Source organism: Procambarus clarkii, chromosome 52 (assembly GCF_040958095.1).
Source record: "Procambarus clarkii isolate CNS0578487 chromosome 52, FALCON_Pclarkii_2.0, whole genome shotgun sequence".
In the NCBI taxonomy this organism is placed as follows: domain Eukaryota; kingdom Metazoa; phylum Arthropoda; class Malacostraca; order Decapoda; family Cambaridae; genus Procambarus; species Procambarus clarkii.
Window position 1 is genome coordinate 33,742,656 of NC_091201.1, and position 15,024 is coordinate 33,757,679.

Consider the following 15,024-nt stretch of genomic DNA (forward strand, 5'->3'; position numbering starts at 1 on the left):
ACATTATCTAACACAGTACACAGTTACAACCACAACAGACCACTGGAACATTATCTAACACAGTGCACAGTTACAACCACAACAGACCACTGGAACATTATCTAACACAGTACACAGTTACAACCACAACAGACCACTGGAACATTATCTAACACAGTACACAGTTACAACCACAACAGACCACTGGAACATTATCTAACACAGTGCACAGTTACAACCACAACAGACCACTGGAACATTATCTAACACAGTGCACAGTTACAACCACAACAGACCACTGGAACATTATCTAACACAGTACACAGTTACAACCACAATAGACCACTGGAACATTATCTAACACAGTACACAGTTACAACCACAATAGACCACTGGAACATTATCTAACACAGTACACAGTTACAACCACAACAGGCCACTGGAACATTATCTAACACAGTGCACAGTTACAAACCCATTAAAATTTCCACTTAGATTCAACAGAGCAGAAGTTGTTAAACACATGGGACAAAATCTTACTGAAGCGACCATACGAGTCATATAAATTGTCATCCACGCTTCCGTGGAAATAAACATTCCATTCACCTGAATTTTATGGGTCTCGAACCCTGGACCCCAGGTGTGTCAGGTCGTAGGACTATCCACTCGGCTATGAGTGGATAGTGCATGGACATAAATACTACGAGTATTTATGTAATAATATCTACGAGGTACGTACATGTCTACGAGCTACGAGTCGTAAACACTCATACTCCCAAGTAAAGCAGAAACAAGTAAGACTTAGTGGGCCAGCCAGAGGCTCAGGGCCCGCGCAGGAATATCCCTGAAAGGGAAGGAAGGTGTAACTATCATCACAACTAAAATGATAGTGAAATGTTGCACTGATGGAGGAAGGGTGATGGTGATAGGCTGGGTTATAATGGTGTTGGTGGCAGTGATTGTTGTAGAGGTGTTTACCTAACAGTGACAACGAGGACGTAAGGTCAATTTATGGTTATGCCCCGCATACTTAACCGAGTTATAATTTAACTTTCCTTGCGTTCGATTTGTTGAATCGGTGATTATTAAAGTTATGATTGGAGGTGGCGTCCAGGGCGGCGTCCAGGACGGCGTCCAGGGTGGCGTCCAGGGCGGCGTCCAGGGTGGCGTCCAGGACGGCGTCCAGGGCGGCGTCCAGGACGGCGTCCAGGGTGGCGTCCAGGGCGGCGTCCAGGGTGGCGTCCAGGACGGCGTCCAGGGCGGCGTCCAGGGCGGCGTCCAGGGTGGCGTCCAGGACGGCGTCCAGGGCGGCGTCCAGGACGGCGTCCAGGGCGGCGTCCAGGACGGCGTCCAGGACGGCGTCCAGGGTGGCGTCCAGGGCGGCGTCCAGGGCGGCGTCCAGGGTGGCGTCCAGGGCGGCGTCCAGGGTGGCGTCCAGGACGGCGTCCAGGGCGGCGTCCAGGGCGGCGTCCAGGGTGGCGTCCAGGACGGCGTCCAGGGCGGCGTCCAGGACGGCGTCCAGGGCGGCGTCCAGGACGGCGTCCAGGGTGGCGTCCAGGGCGGCGTCCAGGGTGGCGTCCAGGACGGCGTCCAGGGTGGCGTCCAGGGCGGCGTCCAGGGTGGCGTCCAGGGCGGCGTCCAGGGTGGCGTCCAGGACGGCGTCCAGGGTGGCGTCCAGGACGGCGTCCAGGGCGGCGTCCAGGACGGCGTCCAGGACGGCGTCCAGGGTGGCGTCCAGGGCGGCGTCCAGGGTGGCGTCCAGGACGGCGTCCAGGGTGGCGTCCAGGACGGCGTCCAGGACGGCGTCCAGGGTGGCGTCCAGGACGGCGTCCAGGGTGGCGTCCAGGACGGCGTCCAGGGTGGCGTCCAGGACGGCGTCCAGGGTGGCGTCCAGGGCGGCGTCCAGGGTGGCGTCCAGGACGGCGTCCAGGGTGGCGTCCAGGACGGCGTCCAGGGTGGCGTCCAGGACGGCGTCCAGGGCGGCGTCCAGGGCGGCGTCCAGGGCGGCGTCCAGGGTGGCGTCCAGGGCGGCGTCCAGGGTGGCGTCCAGGACGGCGTCCAGGGCGGCGTCCAGGGCGGCGTCCAGGGTGGCGTCCAGGACGGCGTCCAGGGCGGCGTCCAGGACGGCGTCCAGGGCGGCGTCCAGGACGGCGTCCAGGGTGGCGTCCAGGGTGGCGTCCAGGACGGCGTCCAGGGTGGCGTCCAGGGCGGCGTCCAGGGTGGCGTCCAGGGCGGCGTCCAGGACGGCGTCCAGGACGGCGTCCAGGGCGGCGTCCAGGACGGCGTCCAGGACGGCGTCCAGGACGGCGTCCAGGACGGCGTCCAGGGTGGCGTCCAGGACGGCGTCCAGGGTGGCGTCCAGGACGGCGTCCAGGACGGCGTCCAGGACGGCGTCCAGGGTGGCGTCCAGGACGGCGTCCAGGACGGCGTCCAGGGTGGCGTCCAGGGCGGCGTCCAGGACGGCGTCCAGGGTGGCGTCCAGGACGGCGTCCAGTGCATCCCTTTGTTGACCTTCGTGAAGGGGGGGGCGCATGTTTCCTTATATTTATGCAACTCATTTGCATTTCCAGTTTACATTTAAAGGATGGCGCCAGTGGTGGTGGTGGTGATGGTTGTAGTGACGATGGTGGTGATGGTGACAGTGACGATGGTGGTGATGGTTGTAGTGACGATGGTGGTGATGGTGACAGTGACGATGGTGGTGATGGTGACAGTGACGATGGTGGTGATGGTGACAGTGACGATGGTGGTGGTTGTTGTAGTGACGATGGTGGTGATGGTTGTAGTGACGATGGTGGTGATGGTGACAGTGACGATGGTGGTGATGGTTGTAGTGACGATGGTGGTGATGGTGACAGTGACGATGGTGGTGATGGTTGTTGTTGTTGTTGTTGTTGTTGTTGTTGTAGTGACGATGGTGGTGACAGTGACGATGGTGGTGATGGTGACAGTGACGATGGTGGTGATGGTGACAGTGACGATGGTGGTGATGGCTGCAGTGACGATGGTGGTGATGGTGACAGTGACGATGGTGGTGATGGTGACAGTGACGATGGTGGTGATGGTGACAGTGACGATGGTGGTGATGGTGACAGTGACGATGGTGGTGATGGTGACAGTGACGATGGTGGTGATGGCTGCAGTGACGATGGTGGTGATGGTGACAGTGACGATGGTGGTGATGGCTGCAGTGACGATGGTGGTGATGGTGACAGTGACGATGATGGTGATGGTGACAGTGACGATGGTGGTGATGGTGACAGTGACGATGGTGGTGATGGTGACAGTGACGATGGTGGTGATGGCTGCAGTGACGATGGTGGTGATGGTGACAGTGACGATGGTGGTGATGGCTGCAGTGACGATGGTGGTGATGGTGACAGTGACAATGATGGTGATGGTGACAGTGACGATGGTGGTGATGGTGACAGTGACGATGGTGGTGATGGTGACAGTGACGATGGTGGTGATGGTGACAGTGACGATGGTGGTGATGGTTGCAGTGACGATGGTAGTGATGGTTGCAGTGACGATGGTGGTGACAGTGACGATGGTGGTGATGGTTGCAGTGACGATGGTGGTGATGGTTGCAGTGACGATGATGGTGATGGTTGTAGTGACGATGGTGGTGACAGTGACGATGGTGGTGACGGTTACAGTGACGATGATGGGAATGGTGACAGTGACGATGGTGGTGACAGTGACGATGGTGGTGACAGTGACGATGATGGGAATGGTGACAGTGACGATGGTGGTGACAGTGACGATGGTGGTGACAGCGTTGCAGATGGTGTCGTCTTCTGGCTGAATCGCGCTGAAGTTAATTGTTTAGATTAATTTCTACCATCGTTAACACCGAGTAGGAGACGTGTTGCCGTGGGAGGGGGAGAGGGGAGGGGGAGAGAGGAGAGGGGAGGGGGAAGGGGGGGGGAAGAGGTGAGGGGGGGAGGGGGTGGGGGAGGGGGAGAGGGGGTTATATTGGCGGTCTGATCACCGGTTCATTCTCGTTCTCCAATAAACATAACCCTTTTTTTGTGTGTAGGAATAACCCTATTCTGGTGACAGGACCCCGGAGTGGGCATGACATAGGTTGTGTGAAGAGTTTCCCATCACATTGTACAGTGATCTGGGCCGCTGGGTCACCATTCATCAAGACGTGTATATTGACGAAACCTCTACATGATCGGTCTTCAATCATAGCGATATAATTTGCGTTTATGAGAGTTTATATATATATATGATCTGCAGCACCACGAGGTTATCCATAATAATATCCTTTTGGTTGCCAAGTTTCAGAGCTCGTAAATTACCGTTTAAGCCGCCACGATTGAGGAAAGATGTACAGGTTTCGTAAGTGGACAGTTAAATACTTGATGAATCCCGGTCATTCGACGGGTTTATTCAGTAATAGAAGAAAGGTTTCTTAGAGCGATCGAGCACAACAACTCTAAATGATGGGAATGTTTCAATGCTTGGCCCCTGTTGCCTCGCCTGGACCCCCTCCTGTTGCCTCGCCTGGACCCCCTCCTGTTGCCTCGCCTGGACCCCCTCCTGTTGCCTCGCCTGGACCACCTCCTGTTGCCTCGCCTGGACCCCTCCTGTTGCCTCGCCTGGACCCCCTCCTGTTGCCTCGCCTGGACCCCCTCCTGTTGCCTCGCCTGGACCCCCTCCTGTTGCCTCGCCTGGACCCCCTCCTGTTGCCTCGTCTGGACCCCCTCCTGTTGCCTCGCCTGGACCCCCTCCTGTTGCCTCGCCTGGACCCCCTCCTGTTGCCTCGCCTGGACCCCCTCCTGTTGCCTCGCCTGGACCCCCTCCTGTTGCCTCGCCTGGACCCCCTCCTGTTGCCTCGCCTGGACCCCCTCCTGTTGCCTCGCCTGGACCCCCTCCTGTTGCCTCGCCTGGACCCCCTCCTGTTGCCTCGCCTGGACCCCCTCCTGTTGCCTCGCCTGGACCCCCTCCTGTTGCCTCGCCTGGACCCCCTCCTGTTGCCTCGCCTGGACCCCCTCCTGTTGCCTCGCCTGGACCCCCTCCTGTTGCCTCGCCTGGACCCCCTCCTGTTGCCTCGCCTGGACCCCCTCCTGTTGCCTCGCCTGAACCCCCTCCTGTTGCCTCGCCTGGACCCCCTCCTGTTGCTTCGCTTGGACCCCCTCCTGTTGCCTCGCCTGGACCCCCCTCCTGCTGCCTCGCTTGGACCCCCTCCTGTTGCCTCGCCTGGACCCACTCCTGTTGCCTCGCCTGGACCCACTCCTGTTGCCTCGCCTGGACCCACTCCTGTTGCCTCGCCTGGACCCACTCCTGTTGCCTCGCCTGGACCACCTCCTGTTGCCTCGCCTGGACCCCCTCCTGTTGCCTCGCCTGGACCCCCTCCTGTTGCCTCGCCTGGACCCCCTCCTGTTGCCTCGCCTGGACGACCTCCTGTTGCCTCGCCTGGACCCACTCCTGTTGCCTCGCCTGGACCCACTCCTGTTGCCTCGCCTGGACCCACTCCTGTTGCCTCGCCTGGACCACCTCCTGTTGCCTCGCCTGAACCCCCTCCTGTTGCCTCGCCTGGACCCCCTCCTGTTGCCTCGCCTGGACCCCCTCCTGTTGCCTCGCCTGGACCCCCTCCTGTTGCCTCGCCTGGACGACCTCCTGTTGCCTCGCCTGGACGACCTCCTGTTGCCTCGCCTGGACCACCTCCTGTTGCCTCGCCTGGACACCCTCCTGTTGCCTCGCCTGGACCACCTCCTGTTGCCTCGCCTGGACACCCTCCTGTTGCCTCGCCTGGACCACCACCTGTTGCCTCGCCTGGACCACCACCTGTTGCCTCGCCTGGACACCCTCCTGTTGCCTCGCCTGGACACCCTCCTGTTGCCTCGCCTGGACACCCTCCTGTTGCCTCGCCTGGACCCCCTCCTGTTGCCTCGCCTGGACCCCCTCCTGTTGCCTCGCCTGGACCCCCTCCTGTTGCCTCGCCTGGACCCCCTCCAGTTGCCTCGCCTGGACCCCCTCCTGTTGCCTCGCCTGGACACCCTCCTGTTGCCTCGCCTGGACCCCCTCCTGTTGCCTCGCCTGGACACCCTCCTGTTGCCTCGCCTGGACCCCCTCCTGTTGCCTCGCTTGGACCCCCTCCTGTTGCCTCGCCTGGACACCTTCCTGTTGCCTCGCCTGGACACCCTCCTGTTGCCTCGCCTGGACACCCTCCTGTTGCCTCGCCTGGACACCTTCCTGTTGCCTCGCCTGGACCCCCTCCTGTTGCCTCGCTTGGACACCTTCCTGTTGCCTCGCCTGGACACCATCCTGTTGCCTCGCCTGGACACCCTCCTGTTGCCTCGCCTGGACACCCTCCTGTTGCCTCGCCTGGACACCCTCCTGTTGCCTCGCCTGGACACCCTCCTGTTGCCTCGCCTGGACACCCTCCTGTTGCCTCGCCTGGACACCCTCCTGTTGCCATTCTCCACAACAAACACAAACAGGACAGCTGAAAGTCTGTCAAAACATATTTTAAGGATTCCCGGCAACAACTCGCCTATTCCAGGACATTCTAGATATTGAGTTCATCAACGACCAGTTTCTAGTCACTGGCGACGATATATTTATCAAGAAAAGATTGGACAATATTTAATTTCTTATTTAATGTGAGGAATCCTTGGTAGTCATTTTACATTGTAGAGCTCAGTAGAGTACCATAGTACTCACTGGCCTGTTTAGGCTTTGACAACACTTAGCGCTCCTCCAGGAAAGCTTTAGTACACACGGCCTATAAAAGTTGGCTTTCATTGTTGTGGATATTTAGCAGTTTTTATCCCAAAGTCGGATTATTTTGGCTTAATGGTAACTTGAGCCAGATCGGAGAATTGATCGAGTGCGATGATGGAATTTGGTGGTATTTCCTTGTCATTCTTGTGGCATGACCAACAGTGGCACGACCAACAGTGGCACGACCAACAGTGACACGACCAACAGTGACACGACCAACAGTGGCACGACCAACAGTGGCACGACCAACAGTGGCATGACCAACAGTGTCATGACCAACAGTGGCATGACCAACAGTGGCACGACCAACAGTGGCATGACCAACAGTGGCATGACCAACAGTGGCATGACCAACAGTGGCATGACCAACAGTGGCACAACCAACAGTGGCACGACCAACAGTGGCACGACCAACAGTGGCATGACCAACAGTGGCATGACCAACAGTGGCATGAGCAACAGTGGCACGACCAACAGTGGCATGACCAACAGTGTCATGACCAACAGTGGCACGACCAACAGTGGCATGACCAACAGTGGCACGACCAACAGTGGCACGACCAACAGTGGCACGACCAACAGTGGCACGACCAACAGTGGCATGACCAACAGTGGCATTACCAACAGTGTCATGACCAACAGTGGCATGACCAACAGTGTCATGACCAACAGTGGCACGACCAACAGTGGCACGACCAACAGTGGCACGACCAACAGTGGCACGACCAACAGTGTCATGACCAACAGTGTCATGACCAACAGTGGCACGACCAACAGTGTCATGACCAACAGTGTCATGACCAACAGTGGCACGACCAACAGTGGCACGACCAACAGTGGCACGACCAACAGTGGCATGACCAACAGTGGCATGACCAACAGTGGCACGACCAACAGTGGCATGACCAACAGTGGCACGACCAACAGTGGCATGACCTAACAGTGGCACGACCAACAGTGGCACGACCAACAGTGGCACGACCAACAGTGGCACGACCAACAGTGGCACGACCAACAGTGGCACGACCAACAGTGGCACGACCAACAGTGGCACGACCAACAGTGGCACGACCAACAGTGGCATGACCAACAGTGGCACGACCAACAGTGGCACGACCAACAGTGGCACGACCAACAGTGGCACGACCAACAGTGGCACGACCAACAGTGGCACGACCAACAGTGGCACGACCAACAGTGGCACTGACCAACAGTGGCATGACCAACAGTGGCACGACCAACAGTGGCACGACCAACAGTGGCACGACCAACAGATGGCACGACCAACAGTGGCATGACCAACAGTGGCACGACCAACAGTGGCACGACCAACAGTGGCACGACCAACAGATTCATGACCAACAGTGGCATGACCAACAGTGGCACGACCAACAGTAGGAACATTGACAATGAAAAATAATTCAATGTTGAGCGAGGCTTGCGATTCAGTCCGGTGAGCGTGTCTGGTCACCTTGGCCAAGCCTCTTGAGACGGACTCCTCCCAGAGTCCAGTGATTGGGGAGGAGGGGGGAGTGGGGGGGGGGGTAAGCAGTCATAGAGTAAAGGGTTCTGCAAGGCGAAGAAGAGGACTGCATAAGGCAGGAAATGGAATCCCAGACTAGGAGAAAGGGGAGGGTATGTTAGAGAAGAGATGACCACAGAAAGATGAAGACGGGGGAAATAAAAGAAGTAAATAACCAATATCTGTCACCTCAGTATCTCAAATATCTTTTCCTTCGATACTCCCTACGTTTTGTTTTAGGAAGTGTGGGGGGGGGGGGGAGGAAGAAAAAAGAAAACGAAGACGCACAAGCGATGGAAAGTTTGGAAATGGGAAACATAGTTTGAGTTATGACAGCACGCGGGCTGTCCGCCTTGCTGACACGATATACTTACATAGTTGTGCTTGCGGAGGTTCAGCTTCGGCTCTTTGGTCCCGCCTCTCAACTGTCTACTGGTGTAGAGGTTCCTGAACTTATTGAGCTCTATCATATCTACATTTAAAACTGTGTATGGAGTCCTCCTCCACCACATCACTGCCTAATGCATTCCATTCATTAACTGTGGCACAAAAAGTTCTAACTAATGTCTCTGGCTCATTTGGGTACTCAGTTACGATGTGTGGGTGTTGGCAGCTAAGCTCAGCTTGCTCTCTTGTCAGGGAGCTGTGAGTGTGAGGTTCTTCACATGTGTTTCAGCATATGTGGATGTCTATAGATGAATAATGTGTGGCATCCACATATACACACTTAGGTGCTTTTGTAAGTATTTTTATATGTTTAATGGTCTTTATTATTATTAGTAGTAGTAGTGGTAGCAGTAGTACTCATAAGAGGGAGGAGAGGGGTTTCTGTTCAGTATTTCATCTAGTAATTATGTGTATTTCACCCTCATATTTTCTCACCCTCTCTTCCCTCCCCCCTAATCTCCCCCATAGTGACTGTTCCCACAAGTAGGAAGGGGCCGGGTGGTCGGGGGCCGGGTGGTCGGGGGCCGGGTGGTCGGGGGCCGGGTGGTGGAGTGAACAGAGGGGTTGGGGGGTTTGGGTGGGGTGGGGGGAGTGTTCCTGGGAATGCACCTGTTGACCCCCGTCCCACAGGCTCCCAGGGCCCCGGGTTGGTTGTCCCGGGTGGAACGGTACTGCGGGTGTAAAGATTAACTCTGGGTGGTCTGGGGTCAGCTTGACGTGGGGTATGGTGGTGGTGGTGGTGGTAACACTAATGGACACTGTACCGATGGTTGTAGTGGTAATGACAGTGATGGTGGAGATGATGGTGATGGCATCAGTGGAGGTGAACATTGTCCGAAACGCTATGCGTACTAGTGGCTTTAGATATTGTATGTACTAGCTCTATCTATAAATCCAACATTATGTTTGTAACTAATCCTCTATGTATGTACTTTTACCCGAATAAACATTTGATTGATTGATTTGTGTTTGTATTAATGATGGGGGATCGTAGTGGTGACGGAGCAGCCCGTCCTTTACAGTCATCACAACAGACAGAAAATGATGTCCAGTAATAAATAACTTGCCCGCACTTACACACACAAACGTGGCTGAGAGCCGCTGGGATTCTTAGTAAATAGTATTTTGGGATTTCAACGTCAATATGCAATGTATCGTTCGAGAGGAAGAGTTCCATCATGATGGTAACGGTGGCGGCGCTTGTGGCAGTAATCGCTGTAAGGGTGAAAGTAAAGGTGGTAGCAATGGTTAGGTTAGGATAAGATAGCACAGTTTAAGGGTGGTCAGGATGGGTTAGAGGATATTCAAGTAGGTTTGGTTACAGTGTTGATTTAAGACATGTATAGCAAGGCATCATCCATTAATATTTTTTCACTTGCCTCGTCACTCTCGTTGTAAACTATACACATTGGCAAAACAAATAGTATAAAGCTATATATTCTTATAGTTTAAAAATTTATAAATTAAATTTATGATTATACCATGAACTTATAAAAAGTTGCACAGCCTCGACATTTTACACAAATATTTGTAGAGGTTAGTCTGGATATAAATCACTGAAGGCAGCTCGTGTAGCATTTATCTGACTGAAGCAGCTTACTACAATGCCACGGGAGACATCTCCCGTCACGCAGGGTGCAGTCGCACCTCCACAGATCTCTAGTATCATCTATTGATACTGGTGATGGCTCAAAAGGGCCTCCACTTACGGGCTATTCCTGCCCGTGCCACCTTTTGGGTGGCTTAATCTTCATCAATCAATCAATCAATCTACTACAATGCCGTAGTGCTTGAATGAAGGCGAAGGAAAGATCCAGTATATGTATAAATGTATTAAAACTAAATTTTCGGATATGATCGACATTCGTACAACACTGTACTACCGTACAGTCTTGTACAGTAGTACAGTCTGTACGAATTACAGCCTTCGAATGTAGGTTAGGGGCCAAACAGCTGAGAGGACAGCGCAAGGGATTCGTAGTCCTGAGGTTCCGGGTTCGATCACCGGTGAAAGCGGAAACAAAAGGGCAGAGTTTCTTTCACCCTGATGTCCCTGTTCACCTAGCAGTAAATAGGTACTTGGGAGTTAGACAGCTGCTGTGGGCTGCTTCCTGTGAATGTATAACAAAAAGGAGGCCTGGTCGAGGACCGGGCCGCGGGGACGCTAAGCCCCGAAATCATCTCAAGATAACCTACATCAGAAAATCTGGTTTTTAATGCATAAATATATTGGGTCTATCCTTCACTTCCATTGATCTGATTTTAACACGATTTAAAATGCTTGTCAATAAACCTTTGTGATGAATGGCCAGTGATAAGTGAATGAAAAAAAATGTTTGTGTTATTTGAGGAAGGAGTAATTATCATCAGAACGAGTGATTATCACCAGACAAGAACAAAAAAGCTGTATCTTATTATACCATTTACTTATTGTACCATTTATTTCTTCAAGTGTAGGTGTGTGCAATGAATTTCGCAGGTGCCTTAGTTCACAGCCACTCAAGCTCAGACACTGCATTAAATATCCTCACATCTAATGCATCACATTTTAATGCAATTGATCAAACCATCGAAACTGCGGAGTTTTAACAAGAATATTGTAATAACATTGACGGTAGTATTGACGCCTTCTGTGCCGGGTGAGTGTTCCCACAAGTAGGACGGGGCCGGGTGGTCGTTGTATTGTGTCGTTGTATCTCTGTTGCTAACCTATCAACTAACCTTGATAGGTTAGTTTCGTTTCGTATGTTCGAGCATTTTTTGTTAGACAAAACCCATTGCATGTTTTACGGCGTTAAATGGCGAGAACAGCCTAGTTCAGTAACTTTACTTTTCATATGGTCTCAAAATTGAGGTTAGGATAGGTTACTGTAGGTTTCATAGCGCAGGTAGGTAAAGTTTGGTTGCAGGAAAGGTGAGGAGCCTAGAGGCAGATAATCCATGCGAGCTGCCGTCATGCTGAGGGAAGCAGCTGGCGCAGCAATAGAGTGCAGCACTAAGCATAACATTCGTATTGTTGATTTGTGCTCGGCTGGCAACACGGACTCCCAGGACGACTTGGTTACTTTCTAATATGGGTCATGTAGTAGTAGTCAACGTCTTTGGGTCTCAGTCTAGGGACTCTGGTTCGATATCCAGGCTGGAAAGAAAGGGTTACCTTGTGATGGTTTCGGGGCTTAGCGTCCCCTCGGCCCGGTCCTCGCCCAGGCCTCCTCGTTGCTGGACTGATCAACCAGGCTGTTGGCCGAGGCTGCTTCCAGCCTGACGTATGAGTCACAGCCTGGTTGATCAGGTATCCTTTGAAGGTGCTTATCGAGTTCTCTCTTAAACATTGTGAAGGGTCGGCCAGTTATGCCCCTTATGTGTAGTGGAAGCGTGTTGAACAGTCTCGGGCCTCTGATGTTGATAGAGTTCTCTCTCAGAATACCTGTTGCACCTCTCCTTTCCGTCGGGGGTATTCTGCACAAGGCACAATCGACTTGAGAATGGTCCAGGACGGACCGAAACGTTGTCGTCCTTTCACATTCTAGTGTGTGGTCTGGTCATTATTCTGCACACCCTGCCATGCTTTCTGGTCTCGTGTGGTAAGTAATTATCAAAAGGCACCAAGCCGGGAAAGCTATGAAGCACCATCAAACGTGCGGGCTATTCATAGGGCGCTAAATATCACGAAGGATGCTAATACGAGAACAAAAGCGTATAAGGCGAACGATATGAAGGTATCCGAATCACCAAGAAATTCTAGCGAAGGACAAGTGACCGCGAGGAACGGTCGAGAAGCAAGGCACACGCACGTCCTGGAAGTCCAGATATTCAACAAGGATATGCACGACAGTAAGAGGGACAATGCAGTTTGGACAAGAAGGAACAAGGTTGCGCTCCATTAAGTGCTCGTGAGTTAAACATGTAAAGCCAATACTTACCCTCCCCACAGCCGGTTACGGTAGTAGGAGGAAGGCCAAGGAGGGACAGGTCTAATGTGGTGGCATTTCTGTGTGCAGGTTTGGGACCAGCCCCTCTACTTTTTTCCACGTGTAAATTTTTATGTATCTTTCCCGTCTGCGCTCAAGAGCATACAGATTTAGGCATTTTAGTCGGTCCCAATAGTTTAGATGTTTTACTGAGTGGATTCTAGCAGTAAAAGTTCTCTGCACGCTCTCCAGGTCAGCAATATATCCAGCTTTGAAAGGGGCTGTCATTTTGCAACAGTATTCCACTCTAAAGAGCACTAACGTCTTGAAAAGTATCACCATCGGTATAGCATCTCTGATTTGAAAAGTTCTTGTTATCCAACCTGTCATTTTTCCTGCATATATGACGGCTACTATATTGTGTTTTTTAAAGGTAAAGTCTTCAGACATGAGTACACCCAAATTCTTTATATTGCCTTTTCTGTCTGACTCCGTTTTGCACGTGGTTTCCGTTTTTATATTTACATTCTTTCCGTAGCGAAGGAGCTGGAACTTATCTTCATTAAACACCATATTATTATCTGTAGTCCACAGAAAGGCCCGATTTACATCTGATTGGAGGTTTGCCGTGTTGTCTACTCTCATAAAAATCCTAGTATCATCGGTAAAGGATGATACAGTACTATAGACTGTATCTTTGTCTATGTCCGATATGAAGATGAGAAAAAGTATTGGAGCAAGCAGTGTCCTGCTTGATGGAGTTCTGAGAGTTCTTCTACTCCCCAGGGCCAGGCTTGACTTGTGAGAGCTTGGTTCACTAGGCTGTTGCTTGGAGCGGCCCGCAGGCCCACATATCAACAGCTCGGTTAGTCCGGCACTCCTTGAAGAAAACTATATAGTTTTCTCTTGAAGATGTCCACGGTTGTTTCGGCATCCTGAGGAGACTGAGCTCTTCACGGTTGATGGACGGGATTTTATTTTATTGACTATTACACATTGGGTTCTGTTAGTCAGGAAACTTTAGATACATCTGCCTATTTTTTCCGGAAATTCCTTTTAAACTCATTTTGTGTGCAATAACACCATGGTCACATCTGTCGAAGGCTTTTGCGAAATCGATGTAAATTACATCAGCGTTTTGGTTGTCCTCCATGGCATCTATTGTCATGTCATAGTGGTCCAGCAACTGCGACAGGCAAGAGCACCCTGTTCTGAAACCATGTTTTCCAGGGTTATAGAGATGCCGTGATTCCATGTATTTTGTGATTTTACTTCTTAGCACTCTCTCAAAGATTTTGTGTGTGATGTTAGTGCTATCGGTCTGTAATTTTTAGCCTTTGCCTTATTTCCTCCTTTATGAAGTGGTGCTCACTCTGCTGTTTTTAGTACGTCCGGGATAACGCCAGTTTCTAGGCCGTTTCAAAAGAATGTGAAGGACCTGCGAGTTTTTTTTTTTTACTGTTCCTGATGAATATAGAGTTCCAAGAATCAGGGCCTGGTGCAGAGTGCATAGGCATACTGTCAATGACTTCTTCAAAATCCAGTGGGGATAGGGAGACATCTGATACACGAATTGATGTTGGTATCACACCCATGAAAAATTTATTTGGGTTATCAATCCTCAGTGTGTTTGACTCGCTGAAAACAGAGTCGTATTGATTCCTCAGTATTTCGCTCATTTCTTTGTTGTCATCAGTGAAAGTAGTAAGTAATTATCAAAAGAAGGCACCAAACTGGGAAGGCTATGTAGCACCATCAAATGTGTGGAATAATCAGAGGGCGCTAAATATCACCAAGAATGCCAATACGAGAACAAAAACGCATAAGGCAAACGATATCAAAAGTATCTGAGTCGCCAAGAATTCTATCGAAGAACAGGTGACCGCGGGGGGCAGTCGGAAAGCAAGACATACGCTCGTCCTGGAAGTCAGGACATTCAAGAAGGATATGCACGACCGTAAGAGGGACAATGCAATTAGGACAATAAGGAGCAGGGCGGCGCTCCATCAAGTGACCATGAGTTAAGCGAGTATGGTCAATACACAACCTCGCCAGAGCCGTTTCCCATCGCCGGTTACGGTCGTAGGAGGACGGCCACGGGGACACACAACTTTTAAGAGAACGTAGTTTGTTACCAGTAACAGACGACCAAGAAGCCTGCCAACGGGTAAGGATGGAATGGATAGCCGGGTAAAAATTGGAATAAGGAATACCTTTATGAGAGATGGGACAAGAGCAGACAGCTTCCCTGGCGGCAGCATCCGAGCGCTCATTTAAAGAGACATCAATATGGCTGGGAACCCAACAAAACTCAACCGATTTAAATTTACTGTGAACAAGAAACAGCAAATGCTGGATCTCGACAACCACTGGATGAACCGGATTAAAGGACCCGAGAGCCATGAGGGCACTACGAGAGTCAACAAC

General features: G+C 52.2%; 3 protein-coding genes across 3 annotated transcripts; 2 read left to right on the plus strand and 1 right to left on the minus strand.

Annotated features, from left to right (window-relative positions):
- Positions 1 to 1,018: 1,018 nt before the first annotated feature.
- LOC138352231 (streptococcal hemagglutinin-like) lies at positions 1,019 to 2,512 on the minus strand. The gene has a single exon (XM_069304516.1). It carries the CDS (start codon positions 2,510 to 2,512, stop codon positions 1,019 to 1,021), a length of 1,494 nt encoding a protein of 497 aa, XP_069160617.1.
- A 903-nt stretch (positions 2,513 to 3,415) lies between these two features.
- Positions 3,416 to 3,787, plus strand: LOC138352232 (uncharacterized). The gene has a single exon (XM_069304517.1). It carries the CDS (start codon positions 3,416 to 3,418, stop codon positions 3,785 to 3,787), a length of 372 nt encoding a protein of 123 aa, XP_069160618.1.
- A 3,081-nt stretch (positions 3,788 to 6,868) lies between these two features.
- On the plus strand, positions 6,869 to 7,657 carry LOC123763467 (uncharacterized PPE family protein PPE12-like). Its single transcript, XM_045750595.2, has one exon. It carries the CDS (start codon positions 6,869 to 6,871, stop codon positions 7,655 to 7,657), a length of 789 nt encoding a protein of 262 aa, XP_045606551.2.
- Positions 7,658 to 15,024: the final 7,367 nt, after the last annotated feature.